Raw genomic sequence first — 14,893 nt, 5'->3', positions numbered from 1 at the left:
TTGAGCTCTGAAGTAGTCTTTTTCACACAACAGAGAAAACTGTACCATAGGAAAATCGTATTCAACACTTTTATTAGCCACATATTTATAATTATTCATTTTTATCCCGTCCAGCGTGTTCAACGACGATCTCTCAGATAGCAGACATAAACAGCATGAATGTAAGATGGGAAAACGAAACAGAAGTAGAGAAGAATATTCAGACACACAGAGCATCCACATGATCCTTCTTTATACCATACTGCTAGTGGCTGAAATTAGTCTTATAGTTTTTAGAATCTATAACGATGTGCATCCTTCAGGTTTTCACGAGGAATGCTGTAATTCAAACCTTGAAGCTCCAAAACTCACTGGAAAAAGAAGAATAAGAATAACCATAACAATGCGATCTTCAGGAGTCTCCATTATTAAATTAGTTAGAGTTGACTTTGAAGGTCTAGAATGAAAAGGAAGGAAAAGTTGGAAAAGAAATCGTACAAAACTTTCCCAGCCACCTTTTATACAAGAAAATATGAGTCATGTATGGTTGGTACGAATGTTTTAATAATGGAGAAAAGGGGAAGGCGGATGAGTAATAGGAAAGAATATGTATACACTCTGAGAGAAGCAAAGAATAGCTGAATGGTTCGAATGATGTGATGAAATTCAGGGAATTCAAGGTGAAATCAACAATTTGAAGTTGAACTGGGCGGTACCTCTGGATACATATATTTTCCAATTCAGCGTGTTTCCAATTAAACGGCGAGTGAATTTTTTCTGGAAATTCAAGCCCGGATCTTTCGTAGTTGACATTTTTCACAACAATTGAACAATTTCCGAACTTTCAAGGCATTAGTACGGTCTATGATTTCCCTTCGCATTGAATAGATATTCTGAGTTTCAGAGCTTGAAAAATACAATATGCTCAACATCGCCTACAGTAGCCCTTCCGTTTGCTTGCACTCCACAGATTCCACAATAAAAACAAGGAAGTCGAATTCTGGAGATCATTTGGAGGCACAATCAAATTGAGTGCGAGAATCTAATTGTAATCTTCATGTATGTATGTCCTCGTGATAGGGTTTTACCGATTCATTTCAAAAAGAAAAACAAAATTTGAAAGAACTGTCATCAAAAAAATATAAAATAAAAAAGAAAAAAGGGATTGAATTGAAGAGACAAGTAGAGCTGTTTAGAAAAGAGTTCAGAAAATATGAATGCGTATTTATTTTAAGGGAAATATTGGTCTCGCCGCAGAAAATATTTTTGGATGTGAAAAAATGAAAAATGGATGAAAAATGAAGAATGGAGAGGGTCTCGACACGAAAGCGAAAAGGCAGAAAAATGCAGTGAAGATAATTTTTCAAGGTGAATTGAAAATGTAGGCGAATGTTTTTGTTTGGGGACGGACTATATACAACTACTAGGCGATGAAAGAGGAGGGAAGAGTGGTCGAAAACGAGAAATTCAAATTCAGATTTCAGATTTTTTATTTTGATTTTCTGAGAACACGAGAGTATGATAGCCACCATTTCTCGTGATCTTTTCTTGTATTTCATCTCGATTTCACCACTTTTCCAATCTCTTTTTTAACCTATTTCTACAGTATAGTACTGGGTACTAAAATGGTATTTTCGATGTAAGGTACTTTTTAAAGTTTAAAAGGACATGCATTTTTAAGAAAAATTGTGTTCCTAGAGAAAAAGAAACAAAAGAAAAATTAGAGAAAAAAGACTAGACTAGACACTGAAACTGGAAGGAGAGAAAAAGATTGACCCTTTTGGAAAGAAGAATTATTTTTTCGGTTTTCATTTTTTGAAAAATCAGAGAAATTTTGGGAATAAAATGACGGTAGGAGTAACACAGGGATAAAGTTACCGAATGGAACTGAAAATGAATGAAAAGTGAAGCGAAAAGTCATTGGATAGTAGTAAAAAATGGGATGAAAAGGGGAAAGGAAACACTGGGAAATGAAGAGAAAGACAGGATTGATGTGGAGAGAAGTTATGAGTTGGCTGCCATTAGACGGGCCTGAAAATATTGAAAAAATTATGGATTCGTTTTTCAATCGATATCATTTGTGAGCTATTTCTAAAGTTATGACAACTAAAAATAGTTCAAAGAGAATTGTTTCAAATGCATACCTTCGCACATTCAGGACACAGAATCTCATGACCATCGGTAATGAATCCTTTGCCTACCAGAGATGTTGTACATTGAGCACAAATGAAACAGTCATTGTGCCAATGTCGGTCTTCGAATGAGATGAATTTGGCGCCACCGATTCCTGAAATATTGAGTTCTGAGTTCGGTCCAAAAAACATCAGTTTTTGAATTAATGTTATCATCATTGTTCAGTTTCGACAACTGCGCTATACCGAAATTGAAAAGCGATGATTTCGGTCGAGCGCAATTAGAGAAACCATTTGATTCTGATAAAGATTTCTAGAACGTGACTTACCTGTGATTGGTTTGGTGCATGCATTACATCTCTTCGCGAATAAATCTCCATAACAATTCGCACAATACGGTTTTTCATCTTTGCTTGTAAATCTCTGTCCGGCCAGCGATGAATTACAGTTCGTGCAACAGAAACATTCCCGATGCCATGGCTCATTCTTATATGTCACTCCGCCAGCTGTTATCACTTTTTTACATTTCGAACATCTCGTTGCGAACTTCTCCTCGTAACACGGACCACAGAAGACGTCATCGTTTTTGGGAATAAATGATTTTGTTCCGATTGCCACTTTACAATGAGCACAGCAGAAACATTTGTCATGCCATTGTTTTCCTTTGTATTCCATCTTTTTCATTCCTGAAAAAAGATAATGATTGAAATTCGAAACATATGGAACTCGGTCAATTTAGACATGATTCTCAAGAACTTTCGATAACGAAAAATCAATCAAAAATCATGGAAATGCACAAGACATTTTAAGTACAGAACCAAGCAAACGACTCAGTAGTATTTTGAAAATAAAAAAGGTCTGAGCATAAACACGAACTGTTCTTTTATATACAACTTTTCAGACAATTTCAAGATCCGCCTACATTATTTCAGTCACCAAAAACCAGCTAAAAAGTAGAATGACGAAAAGAAAACAAAATGGACTCAAGAAAAAGTTGTCTCTTAGTCTAGGGGACCAAGATAATTTCATTAAATTCGTCACAATCGGATTTAAATCTAAGAATAGTCAAAACAAAGAATACGAAATCATCTGACTGACCTGCTCGGAAGATCTCGTTGCATCCATCACATCGTGTCGCGAATGCCTGGTCGTAACAGTTGGAACAGAAAACTGAAAAATTATTTGAATTTATTTGTTTTAATTTGAGTTATTTTGATAATTTTATAATTTAGTCTTGAAATATTTTCAGAATGAGATTGGAAAATAGCAAGTCATTGATAACTTTAGAACTGCTTTACGGTAAGTTCAAAGGCCGTTTTATTTTACCGATGCTCACAATTTTCAGCCAGACAAAAAATAACTTACTCCGATCATTTTTGCTGCCAAATGGCATGTCGACAAGTGAGATTTTACACATACTGCAGAGGAAACAATGCTCGTGCCAATGCTTGTCTTTGTAGGAAAGGTCCTGCAAAATAGAAAAAGGATTAGAAGGTTCGAGAGAATAAATAGAAATTTCTGTTTACTGTTTCAAACGAAAACTTTTTGTGATTACATCAGTTGAAAAACTACACGGGGTCAGCTGAAAACTAGTGCAAATATACAAAAGCTTATTCTATTTTCGAAAAAAAAAGTGATGTGACAGTGTTGTATTTCTGTATCATTAAACCATACCTTCGAATCAATTCCGATTGGTTTAGCACATTCATCACATTGATTTGCAAACACATCCTCATAACATTTGATACAGTATGGCTGCTCATCTCTCATGATATACCTCTGTCCAGTCAGAGTTTGATCGCATTGCCAACAACAGAAATGGTCACTGTGCCAGTCTTTATTCATGGCTTTTGTGTATTCTCCAGCGAAGATTAACTGAAATTCCATTTTTGATTATGGGAGAAATTTAAGAAAATTTAGGAATGGTATACTGGAAAAGAAGGAGGTCTAGTGATATTAAAGGAGATTAGATAGCTGGTTTTGGTACTTAATGGTGAAAAAAAAGTTTGGCCAAGATATGTGTCTTTACCAGAATCGTGTTCTAGGAAAAAGTTTGAATGAATTGGTTGGTGAGGTTTAGAGAGGTGAAAAACTTGTTGGATCCAATAAATATAGAAATATTTAGCATTTTCTCTTAATTTTCAAGAAAAAAAAACCAACTACAGTACAATAAGATATCTAGGAAAAAATTTGCTTTTTCTGAAATTCTAGAGAAAAAGTTGTCAAAATGAGCAGTTTTTTTACTAAGAAAAAAAAACAAAACAAGTCATAAACTTCCTGATCTAAATCCTTTTTGTCACTACTCAAATAAACAAAAAGTCCATAAAAAACATGAAAAAAGACAGAGAAAATAGAGAAATGTGTTGCATGTGTTTTCTCTGTTTCCAATCTATTAATCATGCACTACTGCCCTTTTTTCAATTCATTCTCTCTCTCCATTTCTCCATTTTTTCCAGAAAAAGGTTATCCAATTTTTTTCCAAAAATCCATTTGCATTCAATATAACAGATGAACATTTTTAATCTAATCTAGACCCCAAAAGAAGGGGGCGGAGCTAGGAGAAAAGACAATTTTCGAAATGAACCCAGATATTGTGCCACATGGGTTGGATACTGGCTTGTGAGAACTCAAAAATCAGAAAAACAAAGAAAACAAAAACATGAAAAAGAAGGCGTTAAGTTTAGTTTCGATTTTAGAGGAGTTGGGGTCTGGAGGTCCCCCTTACAACCCTCCGGCAACAATGAGCTATTGTCAACTTGCTCCCCTTCCACCCAAAAGTTTTTTGACACTTTTATAAACATTTTTTTCTTTTTTCAACCAAAATTTGTTTGCCGGAAAAGAGATTTAGAAGGGTAATTGTGGGGGGAATTAGGAGTGAAAAAGGCGACGAGAGCTGTTCTGGAAGGAAACATTGAAAATTAACCTATCTTTTTCTTGCCGAGGGCTTCTATCATGCAAGTTTGAAAAAAAAACGATGGTTTAGAAATTCTGAACTTTATCAATGTCTTCGATTCATACAAACCTCGAAAAGAGTCCAGCAAAAAACTATGGATAGCTGCTTCGAATTTCTAAAAACTGAAAAGTTTTCTCAAAAAACCTAAAGTTTAGGAGTGGGACGAATCGGAAATAGTTCGACACCCACTCCATTTAAAACGATATTTTCAGAAAAACGGCTACTTGTCACATCACATTTCCTGAAATTTCTTTTTTCAGATCTGCAGAACGTGCATATTTTAAGAGCAACGAACTTCAGTAAAGAAATGACAGATCATATGCAAGAGAACTATTTCTAGAATTGTGAAACGACGCCTCCAAACTTCTAAACTTCAGAAGACATACTGTAATTCTGGAGGTGTCCGATCTTCTGATCCGCAGAAGACGTGACTCAGAATCTCAGAAGATTTAACGTTGTCTCCTACACAACCAAAACCAAATACCAGAAATATGTGTGGGTCCGCCTTCAAAGCTAAAGCATATTCTTCTTGGTTTTGAGCCGGGAAACGAAGATGCTCCAGTGGGTCCCCGGAGAGGATTCCTTCTCCGGAAAGGAAAAAAGAAGAAGAAAAAAGAGACAAAATGTGGTGGTAGGCCCCCCTCTCTCCCATTTTTTTCCAGAAATACCAAAGAGAGATAGGGTAGTGAGAAAAAAAAACGGGGGTCTATATATACACTGACTTGTTGTGCTTTCTTTTGACTACTTCTTCTTTTCTTTGCTGGTCGCCGATAGGGACTACGACAAACAACATCACATGGAAATTTATATGGGTGGGGGGAAACGTTTTATCTCGATTTTCAATCTATGGGTTTTTCAAATTTTGACAATTCTAGAAATAAGTGGAATTATTGGTCTAGGATATTCTAAACTGAGCTAGATCCAGATTCTGTTTCGTTTGGATACGTCTTTCTGTAAATACCGTTTTCTGGCAAAACGTAATTTTGAAAAGCGTTGTCATCTAAAGATGGATGAAATCCTACGAAGTTATATTCAGTTCTCTTAAAAGCGTAACCGGTGAAAATTTCTAGAAACATCACGAAAAAAAGTTTGTTCCCAATGAAAGTCTGTTTTCCGATAAATAATCAGAAAACCGGGAGCAAGAGCACGTAAGCACCAAAGCTGTTTCTTCTTCCCTCCGACCGGTCGGTTGGGAGCTCTTGACATCAGCAAAATTGATAAGAAAAGTGAGAAAAAGAGAATGAAGGAAGGGGGACGGAGGAACGAGAATGACGGAGGACGAGAACTTGAAGATCCGGAGAAGAGCTCGAACAATTGGTCGATCTCTCAATGGGAAGACATAGTGAAACATGATAACGGGTCAGTGAACAACAGAAGGTTCAAAGGTGCATAATGGGATAGTAGACTAGAGTTACAGTATCTGAACTAGATTCTATTTGAACCTTCAGCTGTAATTTGTGATAGGGTTCAGTTAAGTTAAATGTTTCGTTTCAATGAATCGGCGAAAATTCATTTAACCTCTGGATTTGCGATGTTTCTTATAATTATCAGGGACGATCAGATCGTCCGATTTCTCTTAAATAAACCGTAAACTCTCTGATAGATCGGCCCGTTAACTTCGCTCCGAGTATTAAAATTAATTTTTGAAAGAAAAAATGTCTAAATGGGTTAACATACAGGGCGATGAATAAAACAATCTTTTTGAAAAAAGCTTGCCCTTCTGAAGAGACAGTGAAAATTGACCGGCCGGCCCCAAATCGACTGAGTTGCTTTGTGATCTGATGTTTCACTAGCGGATTATTGAAGATCTACGATCAAAGTTTCTAAGAAATCAGATCCGAAGATCAATTTTCAATGAGAAGAATCAGTACTCACCTAATCTTATAATCTAGATCGTCTAGAATTTTTCTGTACTCTAAATGACGACAAATTTTGATAAAACGAATTCTTCTCCAACCTATCCTAAATCTTTCAGACAATCGAAAGGGGTTCTAAAATCAAAGTGTGGGTGGTATGCTCTTCGATTTCAAACAAAACCTATGCGGACTGGTCAAAATAACACGTCAGTGGGACAGCTGATCGATTAAAATAGAAAGTGTATATTGACAAGTGCGATTGTGAAATTTTGATTTGAGAAGAATGGATATGAGATGAGAGAAAAGAGATAGGGAAGAGTGGAGCGTGGGACGTATCACTTGCGGGATGAATGTGTAATAGGGGACCCCGCGGGGAGAGGAGCTCCCCTTCTTCTTTTCGTTTCTTTTCCTTCCAATACACTAAATGATTAACAAAAAACCCCGGGAGAAACCGAGACTCTCGCACACATATACACATACAAACACATAAAACATGACGGGTGGAAAAAAAAAGAAAAAAGAAGAAGTCGAAAGGGGCCACGAAAAAACATGTGTGGTATTCATGATGACAGGATAAGACTGAAAATCGTTTGATTGGGCCCGTAGCCACGTGCTATAAGAGGTGAGTGCACCATAAAGTGGCATGTGGCTCACTAGAGTCCGGGGTTTTCCCGGGCAAGAATGAGAGAATATTTCGGTTCTGGAATTCCCCCTAACAACGTCTTTTGGTCTCTTAAGAAACAAGAAGACGTTGATGAATTTGTTGCCTTCTTTATTCTATTCAATTCGATTCCGAATCGCTGACATCGAACACGAAAAAAACTAATAATATCACGGAAAACAAAAAAAATGAAGAAGGAAACGGACCGAAACAAAAGAGAGAGAGGGAAAGTGAACACACAGCGGAAACATTTGGCAATTGGAAATAGAAAATTACTGTGGAAAAATGTGAGAAAAGTTCATATTTCGGGGGTTCCAGGTCATCGGAATACTGAGATGAAATCGGACAAGTGGCCAGATTGTCTAAGTTGAGCTACTAGATGCTCTTTCAAATGAATTCAATCATTGCTAGATTTGGAAAACCATTTACTCTTAAAACTATGGTTTTGCCTAGCTCGGGCCAAGAGCTTCAAGAGTTTTCAAAAATCCTTCTTACAGATCTGTCTAGTGAGTCTAGCGCAGTTCCCTAAACTTTAGTGACCTTTAAAAAATTTCCCCAGAAAGAATGACTAAGAAAGTGAGAAATATGCGAACAACTGTCACTTTTTATGGTTTTTATTCTGATGGAAAGGGCAGAAAGTATTAATTACTTGACACATTTTCTCTATTTTTTGTTGGTGTTTGACCCAGCCCAGAAAATTTTGATAAGAGAAAAAAACTCTTATCTCGGTTTGTGACTCATTTTTGGGAGATGAAATTTCAGAATGAATGCTTTTTCAGTATTCCAACTGGTTAGAAAACCTATAAATCTAATTGCACTTTCTGAGCACGTGAGTAGGTGATACTAATTTATAAAGTTGCTCATTCTCTGTATTTTCCAACAAAAAAAACAGAAAAACAAAAATAGAAACTAGAGCAAAAAAGAGGAGAAAATGTCTTGAAAATGGCAAAAAATCTCCGACAAATTTTCTTTGGAGGAAACAAATGGAAAAATGAAATGAGACAAAGTCACGCAATCTTTCGGAGACACAACTTCCCTTGCCGGTCAAAATTAGTTATGCGCCTTTAAATTGTCTCAATACAAGATCTTTTTGTAGAGTTAGAGAGGAATGAAATTGAGTTTTTGAGAGTGTTTTTTTGACAGTGGAGCACATTTACATCACTCCAGGATTCAAACTTATAAGTAGATGAACACAATCGAGTTTCAAAAAACGTGCTCTGATATCTAAAAATCGGGACAACAGTACGATGCTCCTTCATTCCGTTGAACTGAAAAAAAGACTGGGACCGCCCGAATAAAAAGATTTTTGAAATCTTGCCTCCGTGTCTATGTGACAAAATTGAATTCAATTTTCTCTTGTTTTCCGATGGATTCAGAAGAGTTTCCGTATTCTACACGTCATCTTTTTTTTCGGTTTCTCTTTCCTGAAGACCTTTTTATTTTGACTTATTTGAAATTTTCGAAATAGTTGAATTGATTTTTCCGTATTATGGTTTTCCAAATCTAGCCACACCCATTCAGTAGTTCCACAATCTCGAAATTAGTTGATTCTTGATCAGTGCTCTTATCAGTAAACTGAAGTCATGAGAAACCGAAAATTTATCAAAACTGAATGTCTCTTCCCACAAAAATATTTGCGTTTCCCATGTTTCTTTCTTTTTTCTGAAATGATAGAGAAGAGTGTTAACTTGTTTGAACATTCCATTCGTTTCCTTCCGAAGACTAACGACTCGCAAAAATATACACATACTTTTTGTTTATTTTTTAAAGCAGAAAAAACCAAAGAGACGGATTTTAGAAGAAGAAGAAAGAGAAGGAAGACACACTTTTTGTTGACAAATGGCCGAAAAAATGAGAAGAAAAATGAGAAGAACGGCGCTTTTCTAACCATCCGGAAGTGAATGATGTCACAGAATGAACGGAAAATGAAGAGGGATTGGATAAGGAGAAGATGCTAATGAATTATTGTGGCTCTGACAAAAATGTGCTTCGAAATCATACCATTTTTAGGAAATGATCTCACAAAAATTCCAAGTCACAAAGCAAAGAACAGCTTGAAGAGAGTGTCACTTTATCGAATGTTACGGTAGACTACTGTATTCGTCGCGAGGCCAGTCAAAACAAAAGATAATGATTTATTCAAGCTTAGATGACGAACTTAATTTCATTTTGAGAGAATTGTGTCAGTTAGATTTTTTACATTTCAGTTTCTAAAGAGAAAAGGGTAAGTTAAGAAATAAGAAATTCTAAAAGAATTCAATGTTCTCATCACTGAGAAAGTACACACCTATATGTATCTCTGACCAAAGATGAACGAATTTCCGTTCCCCCAAAAAATTCGGTCAATGAAAATCTGTTAAGTACACAGAAGAAAAGGAGAAGATCGTAAAAAAACGACAAGAAGATGGGAGAATGTTTTTTTAATGACAACGACGTCTTCTGATTCTGATTCTATTCTCATAGCAATGATGGAATCTAATTCTAGATATCAAGGTGTTAAGAAAGACTCAGAAAAAGAAGTAGATGATACCTTGGACGCAGATCGTAACTCTAATTTAGGGGCTCACAATCCGATTGGCTTGACTTAAACTATTTCAATCCTAACACTCAAAAAAGTCCCAAAAACCAAGTAAGCCTCAAATACCAGAAACATGGTGCAACTACTAGAATCACATGTTTCATTTCCCAGATTGACAATTATAATTAAAAGTATAATCTGCCGGGGAAAGAGTAGCAACAAATGAAACATACTGGTGACCTATATAGATCAAAAGTGTCAAAAAGAGTCAGACTCTCAAAAGAAAGAAAAGAAAAAAGGTTAAAAAGATTAACAAATGGGCAGAGAGCGTACCTCATCACAAGCGGAGCATCTTGGTTTGTGTAACTCTGCGTAGTGTCTTTCACAATAAATTTGACTGTCTTTCACGCAATATGTTAAGTCGACGAGGAGCTGAAAATGAAGAAAAAATAAATGAAACCTATCTTGAAAACTATTTAGAGACTAAATGTTTCTCGTTTCAAGAGTTTTGTATGAAAATGAAATCATACTGTAGATGAAATCGTGTTGCTCAATCTTCATGTTCTTCATCGTTCCTCATCAAAATCTTACCTGTTCACACGTCTGACAAGTGAAACAAGCCGGATGCCATCCAGTGGAGTCACCGAGTTTTGGAGCGATGACAGCCATTTCGTTTGTTTCCAGAATACCCGAACATTTATGACATTCCTGGAAAGTGGGTAAATAGTTAGTGGGTTACAGAATCGAATTAGATGATAATTTCACAAAATAAAAAAGTATTCTCATTCTGCAACTAGATGTTATTACATACCCTCAATGTGGTTCTTCACGGAAATTTAAAAAAAAACAAAAAGCGAAAGACTGTTTTATGATCTCAATCGTGAACTCACCATAGCTTTATTGATATTAGATGACACATATCCGATATCCAATGCAATTTCATTTCTTGCATTCACAAATTCTTCATATACTTTTCGTTCAGTTTGAGTTGTTAAATGTCTACAGTATGCCACTGAAAGATCTTGTCGTGGCAACTGAACAAGTAACTGCTTTTCGCGAAGTTTCTCTCCACTTGAATTTGTTCGGGGAACTACATTATTCGGCAACTGGGACATGTATTCTTCGACCTGAAACACCGGAATGGGTTGTAAAGGGAACGTTGGGTTCGGATTTTGATATTTTCTTTTCGTATCTACACGAAAAACACTTTTATAGATCTAGAACCAAACTGGGTGTCAAGTTTTTTTTCCCTATTCAGTAAAGCCTTCATCAAAAAATACAGCAGCTTTGAAATTTACCGTTTTACATAATCAGACAGTTTTAAGAAACTATAAATTCAAGCTGTTTTCTTCTGATCATTGAGAGCTATTCAATAATTTTAATAATTTCTGTCAACACGTCCTAATTTTTTTTTTTCGAAAACTCACATCGATCAGCCAATTATTTTTAGTTTTTCTAAAAAACTCTCCAGCTTTGTGCATAAATCGAATCATAAACGGATCGCCACGCATATTCTCGGTAAGGAGTCCCATTTTTCGGAAGTCTTTGAAAAGTTGAAAAGTGAAATGTTCAGAAAAAATTGTTCTAGCACATAACGAAACTGATAAAAAATGTTTTAGCAGAAGAGAAGATCGAGGGAGAAATCGCAAATAGTGAGAGCAAAAAACAGTAGTAGAGAGTGAGTGAGAGAGTATGGCAGATGGAGAGAGCACAGAGAAAGGAGACGGAATATTTGTAATATGGATTAACTTTGTAGAAGTGAAAGAAAGTAGAAGAAGAAGAAGATACTGTCCTAGAAATAGAACATGAACTGTCTCAGAACACGGGCGCTCCCAAATCAGAACACGAAGACTTGAGTCAGAAATGTGATATTCAGAGTGAATAACAGCTAGAGGTGCGCCAGATGACTAATTATAGAGAAGTTCTGTGTCACAAAGTCATAAATTCTAACTTCTTGACCCTCTTAGAACTAGTGTGACTGGGACAATTCCAGGATTCAAAAGACATTTTCTGGAATTCCAAGTGCTCGTCCTGCTTGTACAGTTGAGTTGAAGAAAGCGAACTTTGAGAAAATATATGTTTCTCATGAAAAAGTCATACGTTTTAGATTCATTATAACCTACATTAACAGCTATCAGACTCAACTAAGTAACTTATAAAGCTTTCTTCAAAACGTGTGAAATAAAATAAAACTTGAGAAAATTGAAATCAACTTGATTTGTCAATATTAAAAAGAGAAAAGAGGAGCCAAGGTGTCTGCCTAGATGAGGAAAAGAGGATTATAAAGATCAGAGTATTAATTGAAAAATAACGGCAAATAGGAACGGAAATCATATTTTGCAATTTAATAGGACTATCAGAGGGTGAGGTCAGGAACTAATTTCGTCACCGAAATGCTGATTTTCCATTTTTAATTTTCAAAAATAGATCTGGTCAAAGTTTTGTTTTGCAAATTGCGATAAAGGATAATAGTTATTGGAAAGTGCAACCCGGTCATTAAAAATTACCAATTAAAACTATCGTTTCATCTCCGAATCTCTTAAATACAGATCAAACTCTTCGAAAAAAAAATCCAGGAATCTTGTGACGTTGAAAGTTCAGAAATATATCAGAGACTGAATTTCGGGTATCGTCTATCTTTGATCCGACGAAGACAAATAAACATTTGGATTAAAGTGAGATAAGAGGGGGTGTGGTGACACAAAACATGAGCAAATAATGTATGGTTTTGAACCAAAAAGAGATTCAAGAAATTCATGATGTCTGGGATAAGGAGATTTTGAAATTAGGCAGGTGACAAATCAATGTCGGCATGAGATGAAATAAAAGAGAGAGGGGACAATTTACAGGTGTTTGATGATTTATTCGATTTATTGCGTTATTGGATTTGAATTCATATGGGAAAATGAATCTCCTTACCGAGAAAAGTAGGTCGAATCGCGGTAGGAACTAAATCAATTTTTGGTTACCGGTCATTGCGATGCTCTAGGGTTTTCCTGATGTCTTAAAAACTAACCTTCTTTCTGGAGAGACCAGGTGGAACCCATGCGTATCCATGTCCCACTGAACCGGGAACCTCGACCTCGGCTACTCCCGATTGCGGCATTCCGGCTGAAAAACTACAGTATTCTATCCAGTTTTTCAGGGAATAAGAGTTTCGAGACCACAAAAATATACTAAATTTAGATTCGACTTGTTCCAAAAAAAGACGAAACGAAGATTCGGAAAAAAATTACACAGTGTATTTGAAGAAAACCCCGTCTCGAGTATTTCAGAGTTCTAGACGGAAAAGTAGTTTAAAATTGAAGGGTTCCTTGAGGTTCACAGGAAAACAAGCGAGTTTTCCCTTTTATTTTTACTCAGATTTTCTGGTTGACTGGGTTAGGAACCTATAATTATCATTCGAGTTTTGTAGGATATCTACACTGCACTAGTTTCCAAACTCTAGAATAACCTTTGATTCTTACATTAAAATCCAAGAGATTTGACCTACCTGGTGGCTGAATACCGAGTCGATTGTAGACGTTGAGAGCTTGATTCGGAGGAAGTTCGTGGTCCGATCGGTCGCTTTTGCAGTGTACGCACACTTTTCTGAAAAAGAGAATAGGAATTAATAGAAAGGAAATGTATGAAATAGTATAGTTGTTGTCCAAAATGTCAAATCTTGGAATTTTATAAACTTTTCTGAAACCTCTTTGTTTCCCAAAAAGGAGTGAGAGATCAGAAGAGATGAGAGACGCAGAGAAAGAGAGGAATGAAACAAAAATGAGACACTTGTTGAAAGATTCTTCTCTGTAAACAAATGTTTTCTAGCCATTTTTAGGTTTTTTGAGTCATGGGAAATATTTCATTTCGAACGATTTGGGGGGCTCCAGATTTAGAGAATAGAATTTCTAGTTCATAAAATTGGGAAGCTGAAAACGTGAGATGTTGAAGAAGGGTTCAGTTCTGAAGAAATCTACATCTTTCTATTAAAATTACATTCTGAAAAGATGATAAAATAGAAGTTTCTATATTCAATCTATACGAAAAGGTTCCATAGTAACGTATTTTATATACTCGTTCAGATTCTCGTTGATGAGCAAAAACTTAGAAAGTTTAAGTGATGTATGAAAAGTTTCAGAACTGATGTTACTGTATATTCTTTGAATTTTTAAAAAGTATTGTCTAACCTAGCATGAGCTGCTCTGAAGTACATAAACGCAAGCTTAAACTGTCTAAAAGGCTAGCTCTCACCTAAAAACTTATATTCAGTTTTTCAGAGAATTTCAGCCAGAACGGGAAATTTCAGCAGTAAAGGATAGAACATAATGGATACAGAGAGAGAGAGAGTGAATGTATGTGGTCTTCCGATATAGAGAAGAGGAAACCAAATGGCAACAGACTCACTGTGTTTGTATGTGTATTCTGGGGATGGAATCCCGCGGGACGGGCCCCCCAAAACGAGAGGGCTTTCAAAGAGGAGGCAAGAATGCCTACACACTACACAACCCAACCCACTAAACATTTGAATTTTAAATTTTTGCTACTTTTAGAGAGAGAGAAAACACAAAAACATCGTTATGACTTGTGGGAGCAAGGAGAAACAAAAAAGTTGCTCATAATGGGCACATCAAATCCCAGAACCTTAGATATACAGGCAAGAAGGGAACAGCTTGATTAAATTGGAGCTGAAAAACTATTCAGAGTGCAAAATGAGGATAGGGAACTTTTGGACAATTTTTGGAATTCGAAATTTTGAGTTTTTTGAAGAAAAAAAAATCAATGGTAATTCTTGTCCGAAAATGCGGAAAT

At 36.0% G+C, this 14,893-nt stretch overlaps 2 protein-coding genes across 2 annotated transcripts; both read right to left on the bottom strand.

Annotated features, from left to right (window-relative positions):
- Nucleotides 1-119: 119 nt before the first annotated feature.
- On the bottom strand, nucleotides 120-3,998 carry GCK72_001431 (uncharacterized protein; the record flags this gene model as incomplete). The annotated part of the gene is made up of 6 exons (XM_003105065.2): nucleotides 120-251; nucleotides 2,124-2,266; nucleotides 2,441-2,797; nucleotides 3,210-3,281; nucleotides 3,477-3,579; nucleotides 3,786-3,998. The coding sequence occupies 6 exons, from the start codon at nucleotides 3,996-3,998 to the stop codon at nucleotides 120-122; spliced, it is 1,020 nt and encodes a 339-aa protein (XP_003105113.2).
- Nucleotides 3,999-10,408: 6,410 nt separating this feature from the next.
- GCK72_001430 (uncharacterized protein) lies at nucleotides 10,409-14,297 on the bottom strand (the record flags this gene model as incomplete). Its single annotated transcript, XM_053722964.1, has 6 exons — nucleotides 10,409-10,531; nucleotides 10,691-10,807; nucleotides 10,990-11,226; nucleotides 13,116-13,210; nucleotides 13,593-13,690; nucleotides 14,272-14,297. The coding sequence occupies 6 exons, from the start codon at nucleotides 14,295-14,297 to the stop codon at nucleotides 10,409-10,411; spliced, it is 696 nt and encodes a 231-aa protein (XP_053591609.1).
- Nucleotides 14,298-14,893: the final 596 nt, after the last annotated feature.

Source organism: Caenorhabditis remanei, chromosome I (genome assembly GCF_010183535.1).
Source record: "Caenorhabditis remanei strain PX506 chromosome I, whole genome shotgun sequence".
Lineage (NCBI taxonomy): Eukaryota > Metazoa > Nematoda > Chromadorea > Rhabditida > Rhabditidae > Caenorhabditis > Caenorhabditis remanei.
This window is presented reverse-complemented; position numbering and strand designations above follow the sequence as displayed.